General features: G+C 29.3%; 1 protein-coding gene across 3 annotated transcripts in view; it reads right to left on the bottom strand.

Moving 5' to 3' along the window:
• LOC118184006 (fanconi-associated nuclease 1-like) overlaps positions 1-22,844 on the bottom strand; it is a 119,258-nt gene that overhangs the window by 27,273 nt on the left and 69,141 nt on the right. For 2 of the 3 annotated variants that reach the window (XM_085817747.1, XM_085817749.1), the window contains exons 5-10: positions 20,941-21,039; positions 10,276-10,410; positions 10,018-10,162; positions 9,143-9,223; positions 7,070-7,231; positions 1,740-1,896 (exon numbers count right to left, since the gene is read on the bottom strand). In XM_085817747.1, the coding sequence (XP_085673873.1) occupies positions 1,740-1,896; positions 7,070-7,231; positions 9,143-9,223; positions 10,018-10,162; positions 10,276-10,410; positions 20,941-21,039 (779 nt within the window). The remainder of the gene's footprint in view (positions 1-1,739; positions 1,897-7,069; positions 7,232-9,142; positions 9,224-10,017; positions 10,163-10,275; positions 10,411-20,940; positions 21,040-22,844) is intronic. The other variant, XM_085817748.1, reaches the window with a different exon arrangement.

The following is a 22,844-nucleotide window of genomic DNA, read 5'->3' as shown; positions in this document are numbered from 1 at the left end:
AGTGGTAGATACCAGCTACTATGAGACTGTGAAAAGTTGATAATTAGTAATGCCTATGAATATAAAAAACAAACATTGTTTGACAACTGTGTTCTTGATGAAAGAAGATATAATACCAGCAAAAGCTCATGTGCTATATTTATGAATTATATATGCTAATATTCATGAACAAATATATGTGCCAACTATCAACAGGTGGGCTGCCATATTTAGACAAAGGAAACAATCACTAGAAGATGACTCTACACAAAGTTATAACACAGATATGACCACTCATGAAATGTATATAAATGTGATACATTAAATGTATAAAAATATGAGGCAAAAAATTCAGTTTGTTTCTTGGATTGCAATGTTTATTGTATCAGTGTTGTTTCAGTGAAAAAAATCTCACATGAAAGGTTGTGTATGATGAAAGTGGGACTTCAAATGTTGAAGTTAAAAATAAATATAAACTAGATTGTCCCATAGAAATGCTTCTTGTGATAAATGTTAATAAAGATATTTTTATTCACATTTTTATTCAACGCTGATGTTAAAAATAAAGAAAAACTAGACTGTTCTAGAGAACTGTCATCTGTGATAATTGCTAATGAAGAGATATTTATTCATAGCTACAGACAATAAATGTGAAAATGATTCCTCATTGTGACCTTAGATTGAAATAATAGAACACAGAAGCACCTACCTTACTTTGCCAGTTCAAAACACAGAAGCCTACTAGGAGGATTTTCACCACATATGAAGATAAAGAGGGATTATGTTTTTGACAGATCATCAAGAAAAAATACCACAGTAAACTCAGTTGGAAAGTGCTACTTTTGTATGACTATGCACTTGTACAGAAAGCTCTGGCTTCATATATATGCTCATATTTATGCTCTATTCAGCTTCTTTGTCAAATACCATACACATCAGGTCTCAGAATACCTTCTTTTATTTTTTCACTTTGCTTCAAACACTGAAACAAAACTGTTTCTTGCTACAGTGAGAAACACAACAGAGAAGATACTTTTTCTTTTCTTTTTTCCCCCCCATGACAAATTGACTGAAGTGTTTTGAAATCAGGAGACAATGCATAGAAAATTGAGTAAAATATTTAAAATTAGGCAAAAAAGCAAACTTAGTTAGCCAAACATTTTGATTAAAACTATCCATGAGTACCTAAAATTACCTATGAATTTGAAGATCAAATGCAGGCTTGTCTTTTTTAGAAGCAAAAATGGAAGAAGCAACAACCATTTTATACTGAAAGCAATGGGCAGAAAAGAGTGAAAATGAACACAGCACCATCTGTCAAAGAAGACAGTAATGGAATGTGAAAAACAAAGACATTAGAATTCTGGGTATTAGGAAAAGCTGCATAGGAATTAGTGTCTTCCCTCTCTCACCTGAAGAAGAGAGATGTGTCTGATTGCCTTTGAAATTGACAGAGTTTTATTCAAAATTTACATCAGCATTCTCTTTCTAATTTGAATAAATTACTCTGGATATTTCCATTTTATAAATATGCTAGGCTTTAAATTTTCTGAATGCCCCTTGCACAAAAACTGATGATTTAATTGATTTAATTTTAATTATTTTCTTTCTTGAACTCTTAAGTCTAAACAAGCAAAGTTATAAAATATTACTGTTAAGTGCATTTGAATGAAATTAAAAACATTTATTATTAGTTTACATGTTATTTTTCATCACAGCATTATAGAAAAATGGGAAAGTTCAGCAGAACAGCCATTTACCTTCAGTAAACCCTTGACTTTTGTAATGTTCAATAGCTAGTGCTTCAACACCTAAGACTGTAATGTCATCATTATCTTCAGCAGTAGCTGATGAAGAGATGAAAACATGCCTACGGCCGATTATAGTTTTAGGGAAAAGGCGGCCTCTGATAGTTACCTGTAGTAAAGTTTTTCTTTTTTAAAAATATTTTCAAATAACAAATGCATTTGACTTTAAAAAATATGAATTATAGAAAATTAGTGCAATAAACACACACTTAATAGCACCACAAAAACAACAAAGAAAATCCCTTCTCCTTAGAAGAAGAATAAAATTTTAAGTATAAATGTACAAAGTTATGCATTTAAATAATTTTAAACATTTTTTTAGAGACCATTACATACACACATATGAAAGAAAAAAGTCAAAATGTCAAGAACATGAAATTTAAACAGAAACATGCTACTTGTTCCATTTTGCAGTTTTTTTGGGGGGGAGGAAGGGGCTTCCAGAAGAAGGATTTCTGTCACCTTTGAAAATGATAATGTTTTATTCGAAATTTAAACCAAAATCAGATAATGGTTTGTCTAATTTTACTTTGGCATGTTATTTCTCTCCTTTAAGCTTTTGATACCATCATTTTTAAAAAATTTCTTTCAGTTTTGTTTATTTACCTCTTTGTGTCATTTTACTTTTTGGATTGCCATTTTGTGTTAATTTTGTATTTTTCCTGGAAACTGATAAGTTTTTCTTTGAAATTTGCATTCTTCTTTGATTTTTGGTAATTTTATTCTTGTGTGATATTTTCTCATAATTCTTTGACAATTTTCTACTGTTTTACTGTATTATGAGCTCTCTTTTGTTTTTCAATGCATTCTTTAGTTTCTAGCATATTAAACACTTTTCTTATTGCTGTTCCCAAAATTTCTTATTTTGCACTTTCCCCTCATATTTTTGCTTTTACAGTTTAGATTTTTTGTGCTTTTCCCATTGGTTTAATATACAATCAGACAACAACTGGTTTTCCAAGTTACACTTCAAATGTACCACATTTTTTAACTATCTCCCTTTGTTTTTTTGGCTTAAAGGCAAAAAACAGAATATTATTTCCAAATTTATACTACAAGTTAAATGCAATCTCAAATCTTCTATTCACGATTTTTAAAACTATGCATTTAAGAACTGACAAGTGAAACTGAAAATTTCTTAAGTATATATATATATATATATATATATATATATATAAAATCTGTCACTTAATTACTCATAACATTGACTTTAATAATAAATAATAAATTTTGAATATAAACTAAAAAGGAAAAAGACCTTACATGAAATTCATTATTATTTCCAAAGCTGATAAAAGTGAATAGAGTTTTGTTATGGGCAAAAACACATACCTTGATGAAGTCGTGAAAATGATAAATAAAGGCCCATACTGTTTGATACCTAAAAATCATTCAACTTCTCCCCATCTATCTTCCCAAAGTTCACAAAATTGGAATTCCTTTCAGTCTTATCATTTCTATTTTGGGAACAGCATCATAGCCTTAAGCCAAATACGTATCCAGATTTTTCCTTTTACTTTCTAACAACATTTACTTAGTGACATGTTCTTTTGAAGTCATCAGTAAATTTAATAATAAAAGATATTTCTCCCCAGCATTCAATTATGATTTCTTTCAATGTTAAATCACTGTTTACTGTTCCTGATGAGGAAAATCTTCGATGAAAATCCTATACTAGGAGCACTTTATACTTGGCTGCATTCACCTTTAAAAAAAAATTTTTTTTAGAAGTGAAGACACTTCATATATACCCTGAATATGTGCGTTAGTTGTCTTGCTAGTAACTATTACATCATCTAAGTAAATAAACATAGATTTTCTGAGGACAGGTCTTAGCGTAATATCCAAGGCTCTTTAAAATGTGGCAGATGCTCTGCATATGCCAAACAGCATTCTAAGAAAAGTCTAAACATCCAATTTGGTAATAAATGCAATTTTTTGGCATTTTTTGGTTTCACACATATATGAAAGCATCCAGATGTCCAGAAGGTCTATTGATTTTCTGAATGATTTCCTCAGTTATTAGCAAGAAGTAAACTGGATATTTTGTTATGCTATTTAATTTCCTACAGTTAATAGCTTTAAAAGCAGTCACGCTTTTAAATCAGTATGTGGGAAATTAATTTTTCTACATAATACTACAGGGCTAGCATAAAGGCTAAATATAGGAATTATAATTTTATTCCTTAGTATTTCTATAATATGTTTTACTATCGCTTCCTTGACCTTATCACAGCAGTATGGCTTTGCTCGGCAGGGAAGGGGTTAATTTCCAATTTCTATTCTGTGATTTACTACCCAAGTCAGTCTTGCGGCCTCATCAAATAAATCTGAAAACTTTTCTAACCAACTGCTCCAGCTTGGCTCTCTCATCCACTTTCCATTTTTTTCAAGTCCAAAGCCACCAGTTGGACTTCTTTTTCCATCAGTTCATTCATTTCCAACTGACAATAGCTTCATAAAAAACAATTTTCACTCCTGCAGCCTTTAAGAAATTCATCCCCAACATTACTCTAGCCTGTAGATTTTCCACTGCAAAGAAAATCACCTTCTGGTGTTCATATTTTCACCTGCACATTATCTTTCCTTTGCATTCACGCTGTTTGCCTTGAGCGACGATCATTCTTGTTTCTGCGACACCAAAACTCTATACTACTCCAAATTTTTCCTAAAACATTTTGGGTCAAATATTTTTGGTTGTGCCCCTACATTTTATAATGTATCAGCTAATACATTATTTAATCAAATTTGAATCAATGAGAATGATAAATTCTTTATCAGCACTGCATTTAATTGAATCTGAGAGGAATTTTTTCCTCTCCATGGTAACTGTATTCTCTGTATTTCAGTACAAGACTAGTTTAAATGGTTGATATCGTCTCCCAGTTTTCTGTTTTGAATTTTATTTTAGCAATTGCCATTAGTAGGTGAAACTTTCTTCTGGCAATCAAAAGATCTCCTGCCATCAAACTTTGGGTTTCCTTCTGCTACAGATCGAAGACAATATCCACTTGACCTCTGTTCATATCCCACTGTGCATGTATTCACTGACATGTGCCTATTTTTAAACTTCACTGCTAGCTGAAATAACTGGCCTAGTTGTTTGAGCTAGCAGTGAAGTAATTCAACACAATCCTGAATCGGAAGAACAACACAAACAATACTGTTTTGATAATCTCTGCATCAGATTTTTTTTTCCACACGTTAAGTTCATAACTTGTAGTTTCCTCAATATAAAATAAGTCAACTCTTAGCCTTAGTTTGATATCTACTTTTACTTTTCTAGTTTCCCCTATCTTTCACCACAAGGAATGTTTTCACAAAGGTGATTTTAAATACACGGAACTAAAACTTTCATTGCCCTGTTCACTCAATAAAAATTTACCAATGCCTTTGTATTAGTTCACTGCCTATCCTCAGTGTATAGTGGGTGCTATGGTGACCCTTTGTAATTCTGCAACTAGGTAAAGTAGAAAGTGCATCTCTAATTGTTCCAAAAAAAAGCTACAACCAAACTGCTACCATTGGAAATACTTGCTGGTTTCATCAATGTTTGCATTGTGTCTACAATGAACCTGAAGCTTTCCATACAACTTCTTGAAGCCTGTAATCTTGGGGGTGGTATTAATCATTACTGGTTTCTTCAACATGATTTGTAATTTGTTCAAGTACCACTTAGATGTTTTTATTTGATCTAGTAATGCTCTTTTAATCTTATATTTCTAACAGATATAAGGCAAATTATCATCATATCTGAAAACATGGCAAAGTCTTGACAGGGTTAAAATAACCTTTTTATTTACACAGAATTTAGAACAGAAATTCATGAACTAGTGCTACAATGACTACAAATCATGGTGATGCAAAATAAATAAAATACATCAATTCAACTTAAAAGTTGAACAGTAGTTAAGGGCTATGCAATTAAATATTATACTAGCAGTTGCTTCACTAACTCTATCAGAGTGTTAGAATTAAAGTGTCAGTAGCGAGAGGTAGCAGAGCCAAATGATTACAACTATTAAAGTTGGTAGGAAGCTAACATTTAGAGTGCACACAATGCCACAAACATTTTCCCTTTTAAATCCAAAAACCTCAGTTTAAATAATCAGTACTAATTTGCAGTCTGGAGAGGAATATGGAAAGGATAAGTTATAGTGAAGACTGAAATTATAAATATCTGCTTAATTAACATACGATTCTCTACAAACTCAATTATTTGCCACTGACAGAGAATTCTCTCCCATGGTCATCAATAAAGCCTTCAAAAAATTTCCATCTTGCCGTCAAAGGCATTTTATTGTTAGAAATAACATCAATAACATTATTACTATTCCATTTCCTCCTTTTATTAGTTATAAAATCACACAGATTCTCCAAATGTTCAACCAAATATTTCAACTTTTAGATCATTTTCCCATCAATGAATAAAATTCATTGTCCAGCTTTTAGAGATTCCCTCTTTGACTTCAACTCTAGAGAAATTTATAACATATCTTGTCTGTGTGGTTTGAGGTATAGTGGCCAAACTAAAAAAAGTATTAAAATTTCACATTAAGGAACACAAATCTTCTGTCAAGAAAGAAGAAATACACCAATCTTTGATAATCAATAAACGTAATCACAATTTCGACTTTGGTTCTACAAAAATTACATATAAGCCTTTTTCAGTTGGTGAATTAGATTTTCTTGAAATTTTTCACATTCACAAGTTTATTTCTTTAGTTAATCATATTCATTTTAGTCCAATCCTTCCTAATGCTTTTAGAGCTCTTAAGATCTCCAAGCTTCACTATTGTTTTCCTTAACAAATGGCACAGCATTTATGTTTGCCATTGTTTCAATACAAATATGATTACTCATTTCAATATCTAGATTTTTTTCTTCTCCTGAAGAAGATGGACCTGTGTCTAATCGCTCTCAAAATCTATAGAGTTTTAATCAAAATCTACAGCATAATAAGGTTGCTATTTTGCTTCAAAATCTACAGAATAATAAGGTTGTTTTATTCAAAATCTACAGCATAATAAGGTTGCTTTTTTGCTTAATTTTAGGCCAGTAACATGTTTTCTTCATAACAATGCAATTAAAGTTTAACAAACACAGAATAAACATGAATAACATGTAACAACAAATACAACTTAAAATTTCTCATAAAAAAGATATAAAACTACTCAGGTATATCAATTCAAAATATTTTTGCTGTTAAAGCTTCTTTCAATGCATGTTTGAAATACTAATACTGAAAACATAAAAACTTTTATTAGTTGCAGAATGTATACCTTTGGTGCATCAATTACATCTGCAGCCTTTAAAATTTCTTTTTTGAATTCATCATTTTCATTTGTGGATTTTAGTATTCTTAAAGCTCTTGTCAGCAGAGAATAACGATGTCCAACTCTGACATTTTTATCTTGCAATCCTTCTTTAATTGCTTCAATTGCCTACAAATTTAAGAAGGGTAGAAAAAGAGATAAAAATTTAAACATTAGTGAGTAAAACCCGATTTTTAACAACAAAAATATTTAATGTATTAAAATGTTTAAGCGACATGTTAAATCATTATAAAATAGATTATATCCTACTCAAGTATTTACAACATTAATTTTCTTTCTTTAAAATCTTTATTATAGACAAGAAATCAATTTAATGCTACATTTCGGAAACATTAGATATAACTACTGAAAATGAACATGTATTTCATTTAAAAAAATTACATGCAAATGAATATATGACTAAAAAAAAAAAAAAAACATTGATGACTGCGACTGAATTTTGTAGTTGCTATGCCACTGTCCAAATTATACAATGCTGCCAGAAATGCAATTAAATGACTAATCTGTCGAAGCTACATAACATACAGCACAGATACGCTTACTAATTACAGCACTGATGCAAATGTTCCTAAAAATTAAAAATTGCCCTATAAATTATTAAAAAGGTGTATTTATTGCTTGGAATATGGCTTTGTTTGTTAATGTAGCTATAATTATATTTGGAAAACAGCTTTGATAATGGCCCAGTTTGTTGCATATGTGTGCAAGAGGGATAATAACTGCCAGGCAGTGCAACATAACATAATATAAACTGTCTGAAAACTGGAAAGACTCTTCTACAGAAGTTTCTAATATAAAATTAACCTGATTTACATACATACATACACATATATATATAAACAAAAAGTAAAATTTAGAACCAAATCCACAAAGACCCAAAAGAAGTGAAATTCTTAACCAGTAAAATTTCAGAATTCCCTATAAATATGTAAAATTAACCAAAAGACAGAAGAATTAAAGAAGCATGAAATACAAAAACCACAAAAAATACATAGATAGAAGAAGCAGGATACAAAAGAGGAAGCTGTTTTTCTATATTATTGCTACTTCTTGCCAGGGAGCTATTTTTCACATAATGATATATTTGTCTTGGATCACCTGACCTCTCCTCTATTAAATACCTTTGGGATATGGTCAACCGTCGATTCCAGCCAAGGCAAAACATTTATGACTTGGCTGCATAATTACCAGTCCTATACTATTTTAATCTGTAACAGTTCTGGATCATTCTTGCTGCAATAAATGATATGGATTCTTCAACTGTTCTCATCTTTTCGTTATAATTCACCCCATTTTCTTCAATTAATTTCACCATGATCTCTCCTTTTTCTGGGTGCACATATTTTTTTTGCTACAGAATTTATATCAAAAGCTTAATAAAAGGCAAACAACTGCAGTAAGAGCTGGTCCCAAGCATATGCAACAGACGCAGCCACCTAGGCTGCATTTCTTTAGAATTCTGTACAAAGTGTTAAATGTCGCCACATATTTTTATATCCTTTATATTATTTCTTAAAAAATAATACACGGTGATAACATTTAGTGGCAACATCCTCTTAATTGCGTTGAAATACACTGTTTTATATTCATGATATTATTTTTTTTTTAAATAATGCTTGGCAAAAACATCTGGTCACAACAATTCGTAAAGTGATATGGACGCAAAACTGATACAAACAAAGACTGAAGATTAAGACCAATAACACCCCAGGTACTAAAAGAGAAAAAAAAGGTAAAGGCCAGGTAAATACATATTTCTTATTATTATATTAGTAATACTAAAGACCTGCATTCCATTCTTGGATGGGAATATGAGGCAGCAAGATAAATAGACAAAGTGGATGACAAATATAGTTCAGTTTTAGGTTTTCCAGGAAAGAGCTTCTCACATAATGAATAATTTGCACAACAAATGCTGAACTGAATATGACTATTTTCGATATGCAAAGTACCAGTGTGAAGTTGCTGTATATAAATATTTTACATGCAAAATTGTAATAAGCTTAACAAATAAAGTACTTCTTGTCGTTTTTTTAGATGTTGCTCCAAATTTAATGCCAAACGGTCCCACCAGCGGCCACGATAATCTTGACAAAAAACCTGCAAAAGAATTGAGTAAATAAACTAAATGCATATAAGAAAATAAAAGCAACAGAAAAAAAATTTAACAATTTTGTTGCCCCTTCATTATTTTAACAGAAATAGCATGCCATGATATTTTAATTATTATCATTACTTTTAGAACTGTTAATTCTTTTAAGAGCAGCATACAAACATGGGCTTATCAATTCTCATCAATCTCCGTATAATTATACAGAACGTTAAAGTAAATATCAATGTAAAAGTCATCCTGCATATTTTTTACTTTAAGTATATTATTTAAGATATGATGAGTATATTTTCTAGTTAATGGAATATACATAGTGCGTGTGGACTGTCACTGACTGACTACAAACAAGTTCTGAGCATTTCAAGATGGCAAGTCATTATGGATAGCAATGACATTAATGTAATTGATTAAAATTCTGTTTCTACCATTTTCTACCTGTCCATCCAAAATGGCAATATTTTCCTGCATGCCTAATACCGAATTTAAAACATGAGAAGAGTCATGTAACAAACTTACAATAAGTTTTCATAGTTTAAAATTTATTTTGGATTAATAAATCTTCCTAAATATAATACTTTATTTTTTCAAAATTTTGTAATTAGAAAGAATTTAATGCATACTGAGATTAAATAAATAATTTTGATAAATGAAAAAAAATCATGGTGTTAATCAAATTTATAAAAAATGTAAGGCAAGTCAGAAAGTCTGAAAAAGTATTCCACTTCAAAAAAAGCTCTGACATGAAATATTTCTAGAAAAAACATTATGTAATTAAAATGTATACTTTTTGCTTCAATAGTCTTTTCAGCAATATCACGGCTTCATTATACAGTCTTAATCTTTGAAGAATTTCTACACCTTGTGTCATGCAACGAATATATACATGGAATGACGTATATCTTTTCAGGAAAACTGGCATAGATGCTGCCCTAAAAAATGAGAAATACACAGCTAAAGAAAAATGGGAAATAAAAATGCACTATTTCATCCTTTAATATAAAATATAGTGAAGCTTATAAAAATGTACAAATAAGATAGTTACCTCAATATGAAATTGGAACTAATTTGTGCATCAAATTCTTCTTGAGCTTCAATAAATAAATCTTTAGCCAAATGAAAATTTTTGCTCTCGACAGCATTGAATATGTCATTTTCAAGTTGCCTAGCTTCTTCATACCTATAATTATTAATTCTAATGAATCTAAAATTAAAAAAAAAGTAATAAATATAAAAAAAAGGAAAAAAAAGGGGGGGGAGAAATCTGAAGTTTTCAGATTTTACATTACGCGCAAAGGGACTTTTTTCAACCTTTTGAGTGTTATCTTTATTAAATATCATGTTCTTTGCACTAAACCATAAAATTCAATTCAACAGCAATATCACAAAATAATTTTAAAATGAGCATATCTTTAGAATTTCTGATACACAGTCTCGTGCACTGGGGATAAAAGAGTTCTTTTTTCCGTACAATTTTGCCGTTGTGCACTCTGAAATCACTGAGCTATCAATCAAAAATTAGTTGAAGTATTATAAAATATAAAATCAATAATAAAACAAATTTCAAATTCCAAATTAGGGTTTCCAGATGCCCATACTTGGTGGAAGATTACATTATTCAAAATTGGATGGCTCTAGGTACCGCTGTTCTATCACAATGCGAGAAACATACATACATTTATGAAGATTCTTCATTACTTAATTTCTTTAAATATAACACTGGACAATAATATTTAGTGGCAACAATTTGAAAAGTGAACCGACATTTAAAGTTTTCAACGCAAAATGCCAAAACGAAATTAACAGCCCTTCTGAGCTAACGCCCTTTGGGAACCTATTTAACAAGAACCTATTTTCTAATAAATACAAACAAAGAATACAAATTGGCATGATATGCCCTTAGCTGTCAACCTTTAAATATGAAAAACTGGGAGTTTCAGGTAAGTTTTTCGCATTGCACAATAATCCATTTAAAAAAAAAAAAAATGCAAATTGGCTTAAAGTCATTTTATAATGCACTATTCAGGTCACTGAACAATTTATAATATGATTCAAATGTAAAATATATTAATATTTAATTATATATTTCAATTTTTTGTGGGGGAGCTAATTTCACTCTTTTCTGAACAATTTTACATTTACAATATCTTAGGTAGGGAAGAAAATCTTTATTATTATATTAATTAATAATGTACATTCTTTTGTGCAGATCAGAGATGCCCAACTCTTTTTTTGCATCGACCCATTTCAAAAGAAGGGCTTTCTTCATCGACCTGACTTGCACTTTTCTCTGTACACAGCATGCAACACAATCATAACACAAATAAGCACACATTAAAAAAAAAAAAAAAAAAGCAATTAGACTAAGAACAGTAACAAAAGTTTTGATAAAAAAAAAGTTTATTAAATTTGTATTACATTATTTTTTATATAATTATTTTTAATTTTACAAATATGAACAATTTTTCAGATATGAAATCACTGATTTTAATTGCACAGAAGTTTCATTTTAATAAATGTGATGAGTTTGCTTGATGCATTGATGCAAATTGTTTCATATTTGTTATAAGATTGCTTAATTTAATTCTTAAATCACTTTATTCAAAAATATTCAACCTGCTTCTTGTTTTTGATAGCAAGTTATTGACTTAACTAAAGTCTGCTTCCACATGTAAAGGATCAATAATGCTGGAACCAGTAATAAATATTTTGGAAGATATTTTTCTTGAATGACTTTTAAATTCCAAAACTTTGCAATGTGTGTTTTGAATAAGACATGTACATGTCTTATCTTATTCCTGTGTACTTGTAAATACACAGGCATTTTGAATAGGACTTGTGCTTAGGCATGCTCCTTCCAAAGCAATAAAACCCTGCACCATAATATCAAGATCAGATATCTCCCAATTCAGTGGATCTATGAGCTATAATATCACATTCAAATTTTCAACATCTTGAAAGCAAACATTAAAACCTTCTTCTAAATTCTCCAAGTGACTTGTATATAACAATATATCTTCCGAGAAATACAATCCTTTACAGTAATGGACAATCTTATTAGGTTATCAAAGCAATGGAATTCTTTTCTATTCAGTGCTAATATAAACAACTCAATTTTTGAATGAAAAAAAAACATAAGATAACCAAAATTTATACCAATAAATAATCAATTAAAACTTTTATTTTGTAATTAATAGGATCTTGATTGTACCGATTATTTGTCGGTGTATATTCGGCTATTGACCCTCATATAACCCCTTGATATCACTGTCTCCATTTAAAATTTCATCAACCACCGGAACTCAGTACTGATTCTGTTGGGTACACCCGATGCAAATAAACTTAGCAATATACTAACTGAGTAAGCAATATTTGAATCTACATAAAACGTTCTACAAATGTGTACAGTAGATTAAGAGAATTCAAATCAAATAAAATTTAATAAGAAAATCTATGCTGGAAATCATAAATCACTATATAGTCAATATAAGCTTCACTAATTCAACAAGTTTCATTTAATGCTGGTAAACATTTTTTTAGTAGTTTTTCTAATATTTTCTGACTATCCACACCTCTGGTTTAAATTCACATTTTTCAATATACACAACAATATCCTACCCATGCAGGTACCATACACTTGTTAATACTGTTTATTTTACATGATAACTAAAACTGCTTTGTAAGCTTATACTATCACCAGCATCCAATTAGGTAGCATTCTAACATTAGAAACACCTTTAGTTATAAGACATTTTATCACCTATCTCAGGGGTGGCCAACTTTTTTGTATATAAGATCTACTTTTTATCTTAAAAGTGTGTCGCGATCGACTTGTTGCCATAGGTGTAGTCTAAGGGGAAAGGGTAGGTAAGTAAAATATATATCCAAAATATTTTTCTTATTTTTTAAATCACTAAGTTTTCGAGATATAGGCTCATTAAGAAAATTAATTTCCAGACCCAAATTTTAATAGCAGCATTCCGTACATGCGGTACCTAAAAAATTCGATTTTCCTACACTTTTTCAAGATAGATTTTTACTAACTTAAAAAGCAATTTAATCTTTTTATCTATTGCCATGTATAAGTTGAACTTTTTGTTTGTCAATATGAAAAAGTTTTTAATCAAAATGCACAGTATGGCTGATAATCTGATTTCAATATTTCACTTTCACATTTTTTTTAGGCCAGGAAAATTTATCCTGAAAGAATAACATAGCTTACTTTTTGCTAATCTATCAATAGCTTGCTGAGCATACCTCATACTGAAATATAGATATAAGGTTTATCTACCTACATAAAAATCAACAACAATAATTATTTAAAGATCTCAAAAACTCATTTCAAAGGAAAAAAAAAGAAAATGGATAATTATTAACAATATTATTAATTCAAAGTAGCTACAGATAAAGACAGATTTAGAATTTACTTTGTTGCCTTAACATCAATGGGAAGACTGAGTTTGCATGTCCCTACCCAAGGAATCATAATTATGTGTAAACCCTGACAAAGATCTCGGTTGACATATTTCCAAAGATTTTCAAATTTTCAGGCTTGTAAGATTAAGTCAGTTTATAAAATTGTAATTTCACTTCCTAATGCCTTTTGATCCATATGAAATATGTCTGAATTTTTTTGGATAATGCATTTCATACTTAAATCTGTTTTAAAAGAAAATGATATGAATTCGACAATTTCTTTAATTTTTTCTAAATCCTGGAATCTTATCTCAAAATCTTTAATTACCTTTTGGATTTCCGTGACATATTTGTCGATCTAATAGTTAATATTTTTATGTTTTTGTAGGTTATTCACCATATTTGGAAAATGATTCAGACTATTTTGTTGCAGATCTTCTATTAGCAAAATAAATTTTGTTTCATATGTGTCTATGCAGCTGATTACTATTTTATTTTTCTATTGTAATTCTAAATTTATATGACTTAATTTTGAAGTAAAATCAATAAGAAATGCTAAGTTAATAAGCCAAGTTTAATCATTTTAATTTTCTCAGTTTCCATCTTGTTTGTGAAGAAAATCTATACTTTCAGGCAATAAATTACAAACTCACTGCAAAAATTTACCTCTGCTTAGTCATCTCACATCGGTATGCAGTAATAATTCAGGTTGGCCTTCATTGAGCTGCAGTTGGAAGAGATGCCATTTGAGGGAACTTCCTTGAATTGAATTAACAATTTCAAATGGTAATCCATTACCTCTTTTGTGTTTATTCTCTTGCTAGCTAAACTTGTTGGTGAATTATGCAGTGATAGCTTAAAAAGGCAGAGAATTCATCTTCCTTTTGACATAGGGCTGTAAATCCATTTATGCTACCTATCACTACAGCTGCGCCATTCGTTGTTATTGAGACTAATTTAAAAAGTGGTTATTTCAAATCATTGAGTAAGTTTTTAAAGGCTTTCAATATGTCTACACATCTAGTCCTTCCTTTCCTTCAAAGAAATCATACCCAACAAATCTTTTTTAGATGTAAAATCCTTAAAAACCATACGAACGAAAACAAGTAATTGTGCTGTATCACTAATATCGGTCAATTCATCATACTGAAGGGAAAAACAAGAAGATCTATTAATGTCATTATATAACTGTTCTTTTTCATTTTCACTCATCCTTTCAATTGCATACATCACTGTGTTTCGAGGCAATTGTAGATCTTGAATTGCAGCAACAATTTCACTCTTGTTCTTAAAATCATTAAAAAGTGAATCTGACTTTTCTAAAAAAATTTCCTTTACAAATTCACCTTTGGAAAATGGTTTACAATTTTTTGTTAAGAGATAGCTTTTTGAATGGTGCAATAGTTACTGCTTGTGACTTCACCCTTGATTTTTTAAAAATGCTTTGTTGATTTGTTAATTGAGTTTTTAGATTCTTAACTTTATGTTTACTCAGTTCAAAATTTGGTGGATAATCTGTTTGATACTTGTTATGTAAAGTTAAAAAATGTCTTCCATATTAGATATATTAAACAATAACATTTATCATTTAACACTGTAAAAAAGTAATTAAGTTCCCATTTTTCACTGAAGTGATAAGTTTCGGATTTCTTCGGTTTACTACTCATGTTCATGGGTATACTAGAATGCAAAGAAATATGACAATTTAAAGAATAAATACTGAATTAAACATTTTTCTAGAAAATTCAAAATTCATGAACTATTATCTCTATTACATTGAGAGAAATAATAACAATACTGCATACTACGATTAGAACATACAGCAATAAAAGTATTATAAAATTATTATAAAATAAAAGTATTTATTTATACAGCAATAAAAGTGGATTAAAATCTAATAATGATATATTCAAATTTAAAATTTTCATACTTGAAACTAAGCATGTTAAAGTCACAATATATTTATTACAGTTTAAATACTGAAATCTTAATTTAAATATAACTATTGTTATTCCTAATATATTTGTAATACTGTCTTTTATTTTTCTCTCAGCATAATAACCGCAGTTTAGGGGTCTGTTCCCGAGAATGCTCGCTTCTCAAATAAATAGATATGTAAAAAAAAGCAATTTGATTTAAAACAAAGAAGAGGTACTTACATTTTAAACAGAAGAAAAATTGAAACTGAAAGTGGTCACTGAGGCTAAATAATATTAATTAATGATTATACTGGTAATACAAAAGAAAAGAAGCTGCCATATGACACTACCAAATATTCAAGCTAACTGACTGTTCTTTGATGAGTCGAACCTTAACAGTTGTGTTCACGTATTGTGTCCGGTGACAAGAAAACATAAGTCAAAATGTATTGTACCTGATGGATGAAGATCACAGTATAAGGATGTCAGAATTCTAGGAATTTATGACCTTGGCAAATTCCCAGAATTCATTAAACTATTGCTAAAAGGTTTTGTCTTCTACAATCACTTCAAAGTCCATTGTATAAGGAATTCCACTCCAGTCATTGCAAATGATCAACGATAGACCAAAATTAGCCTCGCAATCAACTTGTTGGCCTTCCCTGACTTATCTGACCAGCAAGCATTGCCATTGTTATGAAATGAAAGACATTTAATAAATAAGATAAAATATTGCAAAATTCGTTGTAGTAAATTAATAATAATAAAAAAAGTCAGTGAATATTTTAATCAAAAATAAAAAACAAAATTTAGTTAAATAGTTATGCATAAAAATTTAAGTACTTAATCAGTAAATTAACTTTTTTTACATCTGGAATATTTATTTTTGTATATTTTAGATGTATGAAAGTAGAAATTTTACTTATTTTACGGCTAATTCGCCACATATGTAATTTTCAATTGCTATTAATAGAAATTCCAGAAATTTGTCTTATGGCATAATCGTACATAAATAAGTTTTAATTCATATTGGTTTAGAAAATGATCTTCTGCCACTTGCAGTAAAAACAGGTAAATTCAATAATATTCTTAATGAAATGGGTAAGTTACAAAAATTTAAATTGTCAGAAATAATTAACTGCAGAATGTCATAAGGACTTTGAAATTTAAGTTAATTTTTGTTAACTTTTTAAAAGCACATATCTTTTTTCCCTTCAAATTATCATAGTTTTTTCATAGATCTTTTTTACCAGTTTCTGATATGTTGTATAAGAAACTAAAATCACCACAGTGCAATTTTAATAGTTAAAAAACATTTATTTAAGGATGTCCTTGCAATATCTGAAAATGTATAAAATAATAATTCTAAATTAATCTTCAGGTGTTAAAACCCCCATCTATGCCTTCACTAAGTTTTTTCATAATTTTATGCGTACTGCTGTGGTTAGAATATGATCTGCATTCTAATAAAAAATGTTTATTTCCCTTCAACGGATTTTAAAGCAAGTTCAGTTTCATAGTTTTTTTAAATCTGTTTCCTGGTACAGTTTATTCTGCTAAGAATATTGTGCCAAAGTATCACAGAGGAAATAAATTTAACAATCTTTAATTTTAACAAACCAATTTTGTGCTTCATGCTACTGCTTTATTAAAAATATTGTTGTCTGTTACTTCATAAAATGAGTCACAATTTTCTCATAGATGATGTTTTTTTATTTGCTTTCCTACCGGGTATATGGTATTTGCTTCAACTTTAAATTGGACTTTGAAACTGGATTTAAAGAATTGAGTCTAACTCTTTGGTGAAGCAATGAAAATTGGATATTTAGTTAAAGATATAAATAGAAAGTTGTTTCATATCTGAAAACAGCAGACAGAAATAAAATGACCGTTTTGAGAAATTCAGAAAGGGAATAAAAACCAGCACAGTTACATATAGGTAAAATTAGAGGCTTTTAATGAATTGGGAGAATATTTGTAGATTTAACAATGGTTTTAACTTTAGAAATCAGAAGCTGAAGAATCCCTTAAGGGTATAGTAATATGAGTCTTTTGTTACAAACCTTGCAGCACTATCAGTACAAGTATTTTTGTTCATAATGATTTAACTACTATAACCTGTAGGTATAGTAATAGATTTGGATCACGATAAATTGCATAAAGGTAGTTTTCAATTTTAGATTAAGATTAGGATAGAATTTTTATTGACTGATTTCTAATTGAAGTTAACTTCAATAGCATTAAAAGTATTACCACCTTGATGGTTTTCATCCCAAATATTTGATTCTTCAAAGATTTAGGTCAGAAATTTAATCACGTAGCTAAAGTTAAAATTAACTATTAGTTTTCATAGTGTTGTATATAATATTCCTAAATAATTTCAATCTTAATCACCTTTTTATATTCAGATAGTTGCTTCATATGTCATGAATTACAGTGAAACCCTGCTTAACTGAAATGGATCTTAACAAGTTGACTCACAATAGTGCCCAACATTTCTTTTCCAGAAATCTTGGCAATACACACAAACAGTAAACTGAGAAATTAATATTTTTGGGAACTTCTACATGCTTTCGATTGATTACATCAATTCAATTTTGCATTGTATGAAGCATGCTAGAAGTAGCTAAGCTACTAAATCAGAAATAACAAAGGCTCTAATTGCCTTTAAAAATATTTATTCAGCATTTTAAGAGGACCATATTCTATGAGGAAATTTGATAATCGTGAATCACTGCATTTGGCAATATATTGAACTCCTGATTATATATATATGTAATAAGCTGATTTGGAGCTTTATGTGCACAACACAAATTTAAAATGGATGATACAAAATCAGCTCCATTTGTTCACCCCTTCATTGAATTCATTCCAACAAGTTCTTCAGTTGCTTCAAAATTTTCAGAAATTTCTCTAACAAACAAAAACAGCTGAGTTGCTGAAGTAATGTCTGCTAACTCAACAGCTACTACAGAAAAGTAACTGGCAGCAGCAATTTGTAATTGTTTATTAACATCATCAGATTTTTTTTCAATTCTTCTTTGAACTGTGTGTCATTGTGCTGAGACTCACATTTTTAAATTTCTTCGTAGCTTCAGGGCATACTTTCTTCGATGGCAACAATATACATTCCTTTGCAAAATTACCATCAGTAAACATGCAATGACTTTTTAACAATTAAGGCTGCGATTCCCAAACTAACTTTGACACAGTTATCTAAGTGTCAAGATGCCTTTGTAAATACATTCCTTTGTGCAACAAGAGAACGGTGAAGAGATTCGATTTTATGATTTTGATTCTCTCCCTCAAGCTTTGAAAATGTTGAGTGTTTTGTGTCATAGCGTCACTTAATACTATGGTCCTGGCAAACACTAATTGCAAAATTACACATCAAGCATGTAATTCTGTTATCTTAATCCCCGAAAAAGTATTTTTAAGTCCAGGCCTCCAAAAATTTCCAATTAATCATCCACTACCTTTCTTTTCATTTTCAATCTGTTCATCATGGCAAAAAACTACACAAAACAAAAATGACAAAAATTCTACCTTGCTTCCTCTTTTAAAATATTTTTTTAAAAAAAATTAAATATTCAAAACAAGAATTTCTTAATGGTCTCGAAAAAAAAAATTAACACAAAAGTGATAAAACAATGTATAGTCAAAAGCCAAAAGTGCAACAATGCAAAGCAAATGAAATATTTTTCTCTCCCTTTTTACTAGTGCATGCATGCAAACACATTCATACTATATCATACCAAAGACCCTTCCTCAATCTGTGCATCGTACAGGCTAGGAGAAGTTTTCACTCTTAGGTGGTGAAACTTGCTTTGGTTGATGCCAGGAACTTGGCTCAGTGCTAAATCTCACTTCTAGAGAAGAGAGTAGAATGGATAATAAAGCGGAAAGCAGTGATTTTTTTTTTTTTTTTTTTTTTTTTCTGCCAATCCCTTCTAGAGACAACCGATATGTCAAATTGCAACAAATCTTTGAAGAGGTAGGTCTCAGTGGGTTACAGTTTTCTGCTTTTGCTATTTTAATTCATCATTGTTAAAAATGAAACTTGCTGATAACTTCATTTACATATATTAGTACCAATTAGACAGATCACAACCCCTAAAAAAATAAACACAAATTATTGGCAGTTTCCAGTTAGTGATTTTTATTTCCCACCATTCTTTGAAAACACATCATATTATAAAGTATAAATACAGTCCTTTTTCACTACAGTATCATCTTTTGATTAGTTTAAACTGTCAGGACTTCTTTTTTTTTTTTTTTTTTTATATGAAATAGAAGACAGAGAAAATATGTTGTAATTGTATAAAGCAGTATACACTATATTTAATACTAGTAACATCTACGTATATAATTTATCAGTGCATTATACATAACATTTGGTATTATTCACAGCATCATACACTGGTCTTGGAATGTACTATCAATGGATACAATGACATTACTAAATATACGTTTATATCTATGGTATTTGTCTGTTGATTAAGTTATTACATAATACTATTAAAAATAATCAGTTAGCTTTCAAATATTTTTTTCTTTTCCAAGTACTATTACTTCATTATTAAAAAAATAAATGCAATTTTCAGTGTGGGGGAAAAAATGTATGGCAGTTCACAGACTCAAACCAACATTCCTACCTGTATCAGTTGATTCCTTGACCACTTTTTCTGCTCTTTTCTGATTTTAATCATTAAAGAATATTTCTAGAATTAATATACAGGGTCATTTCAGAGCACATATCTTCCCCTTTTTTGAGGAGTATAATATATTTGTATTTAATTTCAAAGCAAAATACTTTAATATCAATCATAGCAAACAGTGATGCTACATCTCAAAACTTTTTTTTACCTTTTACGATATACTATGATACGCCCAAATTCAAAAAAGCGCAAAACTAAACATCAAGCCACTTCAAAATCATCACAACTTCAGAGTTCTTAACAATGCCTCAGAAATAAACACTTACAGTTTTATGCATTACGTTATTCTATAGGACACTAACATGTATATAATATTAAAAATTATTAATTGGTGCATGTCAACTTTTTATATATATAAATTATTTATTATATGTTGATGAAAATATGTTTTATTACGATTTATAACATCAAAACTCAAAGGCTTGTTACAAGTAAAACAAATGTATACTGAACATAGTCTTTAATGCTCATACATATGTAATCTAAATTTGTTAATGCACTATATAATTTATTAATCTATTATTTAAAATATTAAAACTATGAAGTTTTAAAATTTTTAAAGCTAAGTTATAAAAGTAAACTTTGTGCAGGATATTTATAACAACTTTTTCAGATATGATATGTATTGCCTATTTTAACAAATGATAATATACTTACCGAATTAACTCGTCTCTGTCATTAAATATCAAAGTTTCTTTAGTTCTTTTATATTCTGGAAAAGTAAGTTCTCCTTTATTCACTTGCAATAAAGTTAATCTATGGAAACAAAAGAAAAACTTTTCTATCAAACCATTAATTAATTTTTTTTTTAATTTTACAGTAATTTATACATACACTTATGAAAATTTTGGAAGAATGCATTCATATCTACTATCCAAAATCAAAATGCATCTTAAATAAAATACTTTTCTGAAATGAAATGATACAATTTTGAAGTTGATATGTACTACTGCTTTTAAATAGTAGTACTGCTTTTAAAGTTACAAACAATGGCAAAAGATTATAAATTTAATAAAACTTTAGAGTAATAACTATTTAATGACATATATCAAACTATTTGATTAACATGAATCAAACTATTTGAATCTAACATTATTCTTACACATAAATCTGATAAAAAAATTTTATGCATACATAAATATTTATAACTGCATCAAAAGAAGAAAAACCATCTAAAAATATATATAATTTTCTGCTTATATCTGGCCATGATATCAGATTTGCAAAACTTTGAGATCAGTTTCTCATTACCTGGTAAAACATTCTCTCATGTGTTTTCAACTGGTATTGGGACACTGATCTGTGATACTTATTATTTTGAAATCAGCAGATAATAAATCTATATGGTAAGTGAAGTTTTAAGAATGTTCCTTCTTGTGATTTCCTGTGGCTAAAATACAGAAAAAATAAATTATGTTCTTTACAGCTCAACAATCTCCCAACAAATTCTTCGAATATTCCTGAAAATCTGCTCTGTAGCTTTTCTTAACAACATTCAATTGTCGATTACCTCCAGATTCTAATCAAGTAATATCTCCTTATTTGTGGTTTAACAGAACATCTTTGATTTTATGATCATTATTAGGCAATTAGTTTCTTAGAAATTCTTTAAATCAGTGATGCTTTTGCCAATGATCTTTAGTGTTAAGTATTTCCTTATTACTATAACTGTTTGCAGAAGATAAACATTTTAAGTAGCCTAGTTGAAGTCTAATGAGAAAATCAATTGTTTTTAAATCATCATGAATAATCTGTTTACATTTTTCATGCTAGATCTGTTGTTAAAATGACTTTCAAATTTCTATAGGATTCTTTCAAAATGAAAACATGAGCTAATGATACTGTTGGAAATTTACTTACATTATTAAGAACTAGAATTTGGTTTATTACAGAGCATGAAAATATCTCACAAATATTTCTTTTAGTTAAATTTCAATAAAAATAAATATGTAATTTTATTTATACTTTAGTACATCTGAGCATTCTTAAAATGCTTTTACATACAATCATGTGATGCCATTTAAAAACAGTACATTTTGAGAGAATATTTGAAATCAGCAAGTATAAATTCAGAGAAAACAAACCTTATTAATTTATATACAACTTCTTAACAGGAAAAGATGCCATTCACTATATATATGTAGGATTTTAAATCCGTAGCTTAACATTTTTCCTCGTGAGCAGTCTAATTTTTAGCTGTTGACTGCACAAGTGAAATTGATCGAACTCTCGCCACTTTGTTTTATTAGAGGAGATGTTAAGATGTTATAGATGTTGTGTTAATAGATATAAGATGTTATAGATGTTGTGTTAACAGATATACAATGTTATAGATGCCATGTTAATAGATATACGATGTTATAGATGTTGTGTTAATAGAGATATGATGTTATAGATGCTGTATTAATAGATGAACAATATTATAGATGCATTAATGTTTCATTAAATGTGTTTTGCTTGAACATGAATTGTGATTGTCAAACTTAGAACCCACAAAAATGGTGTCGGAATCAGGATCAAAATACAAGCAACAAATAGAGAAATATGAAGCAATATTAGAC

Source organism: Stegodyphus dumicola, chromosome 5, assembly GCF_044657685.1.
Source record: "Stegodyphus dumicola isolate Sdum_Otavi_A_Nest chromosome 5, ASM4465768v1".
Classification (NCBI taxonomy): domain Eukaryota; kingdom Metazoa; phylum Arthropoda; class Arachnida; order Araneae; family Eresidae; genus Stegodyphus; species Stegodyphus dumicola.
Note: the sequence above shows the minus strand (reverse complement) of the source record. Positions and strands in the feature narration are given on the sequence as shown.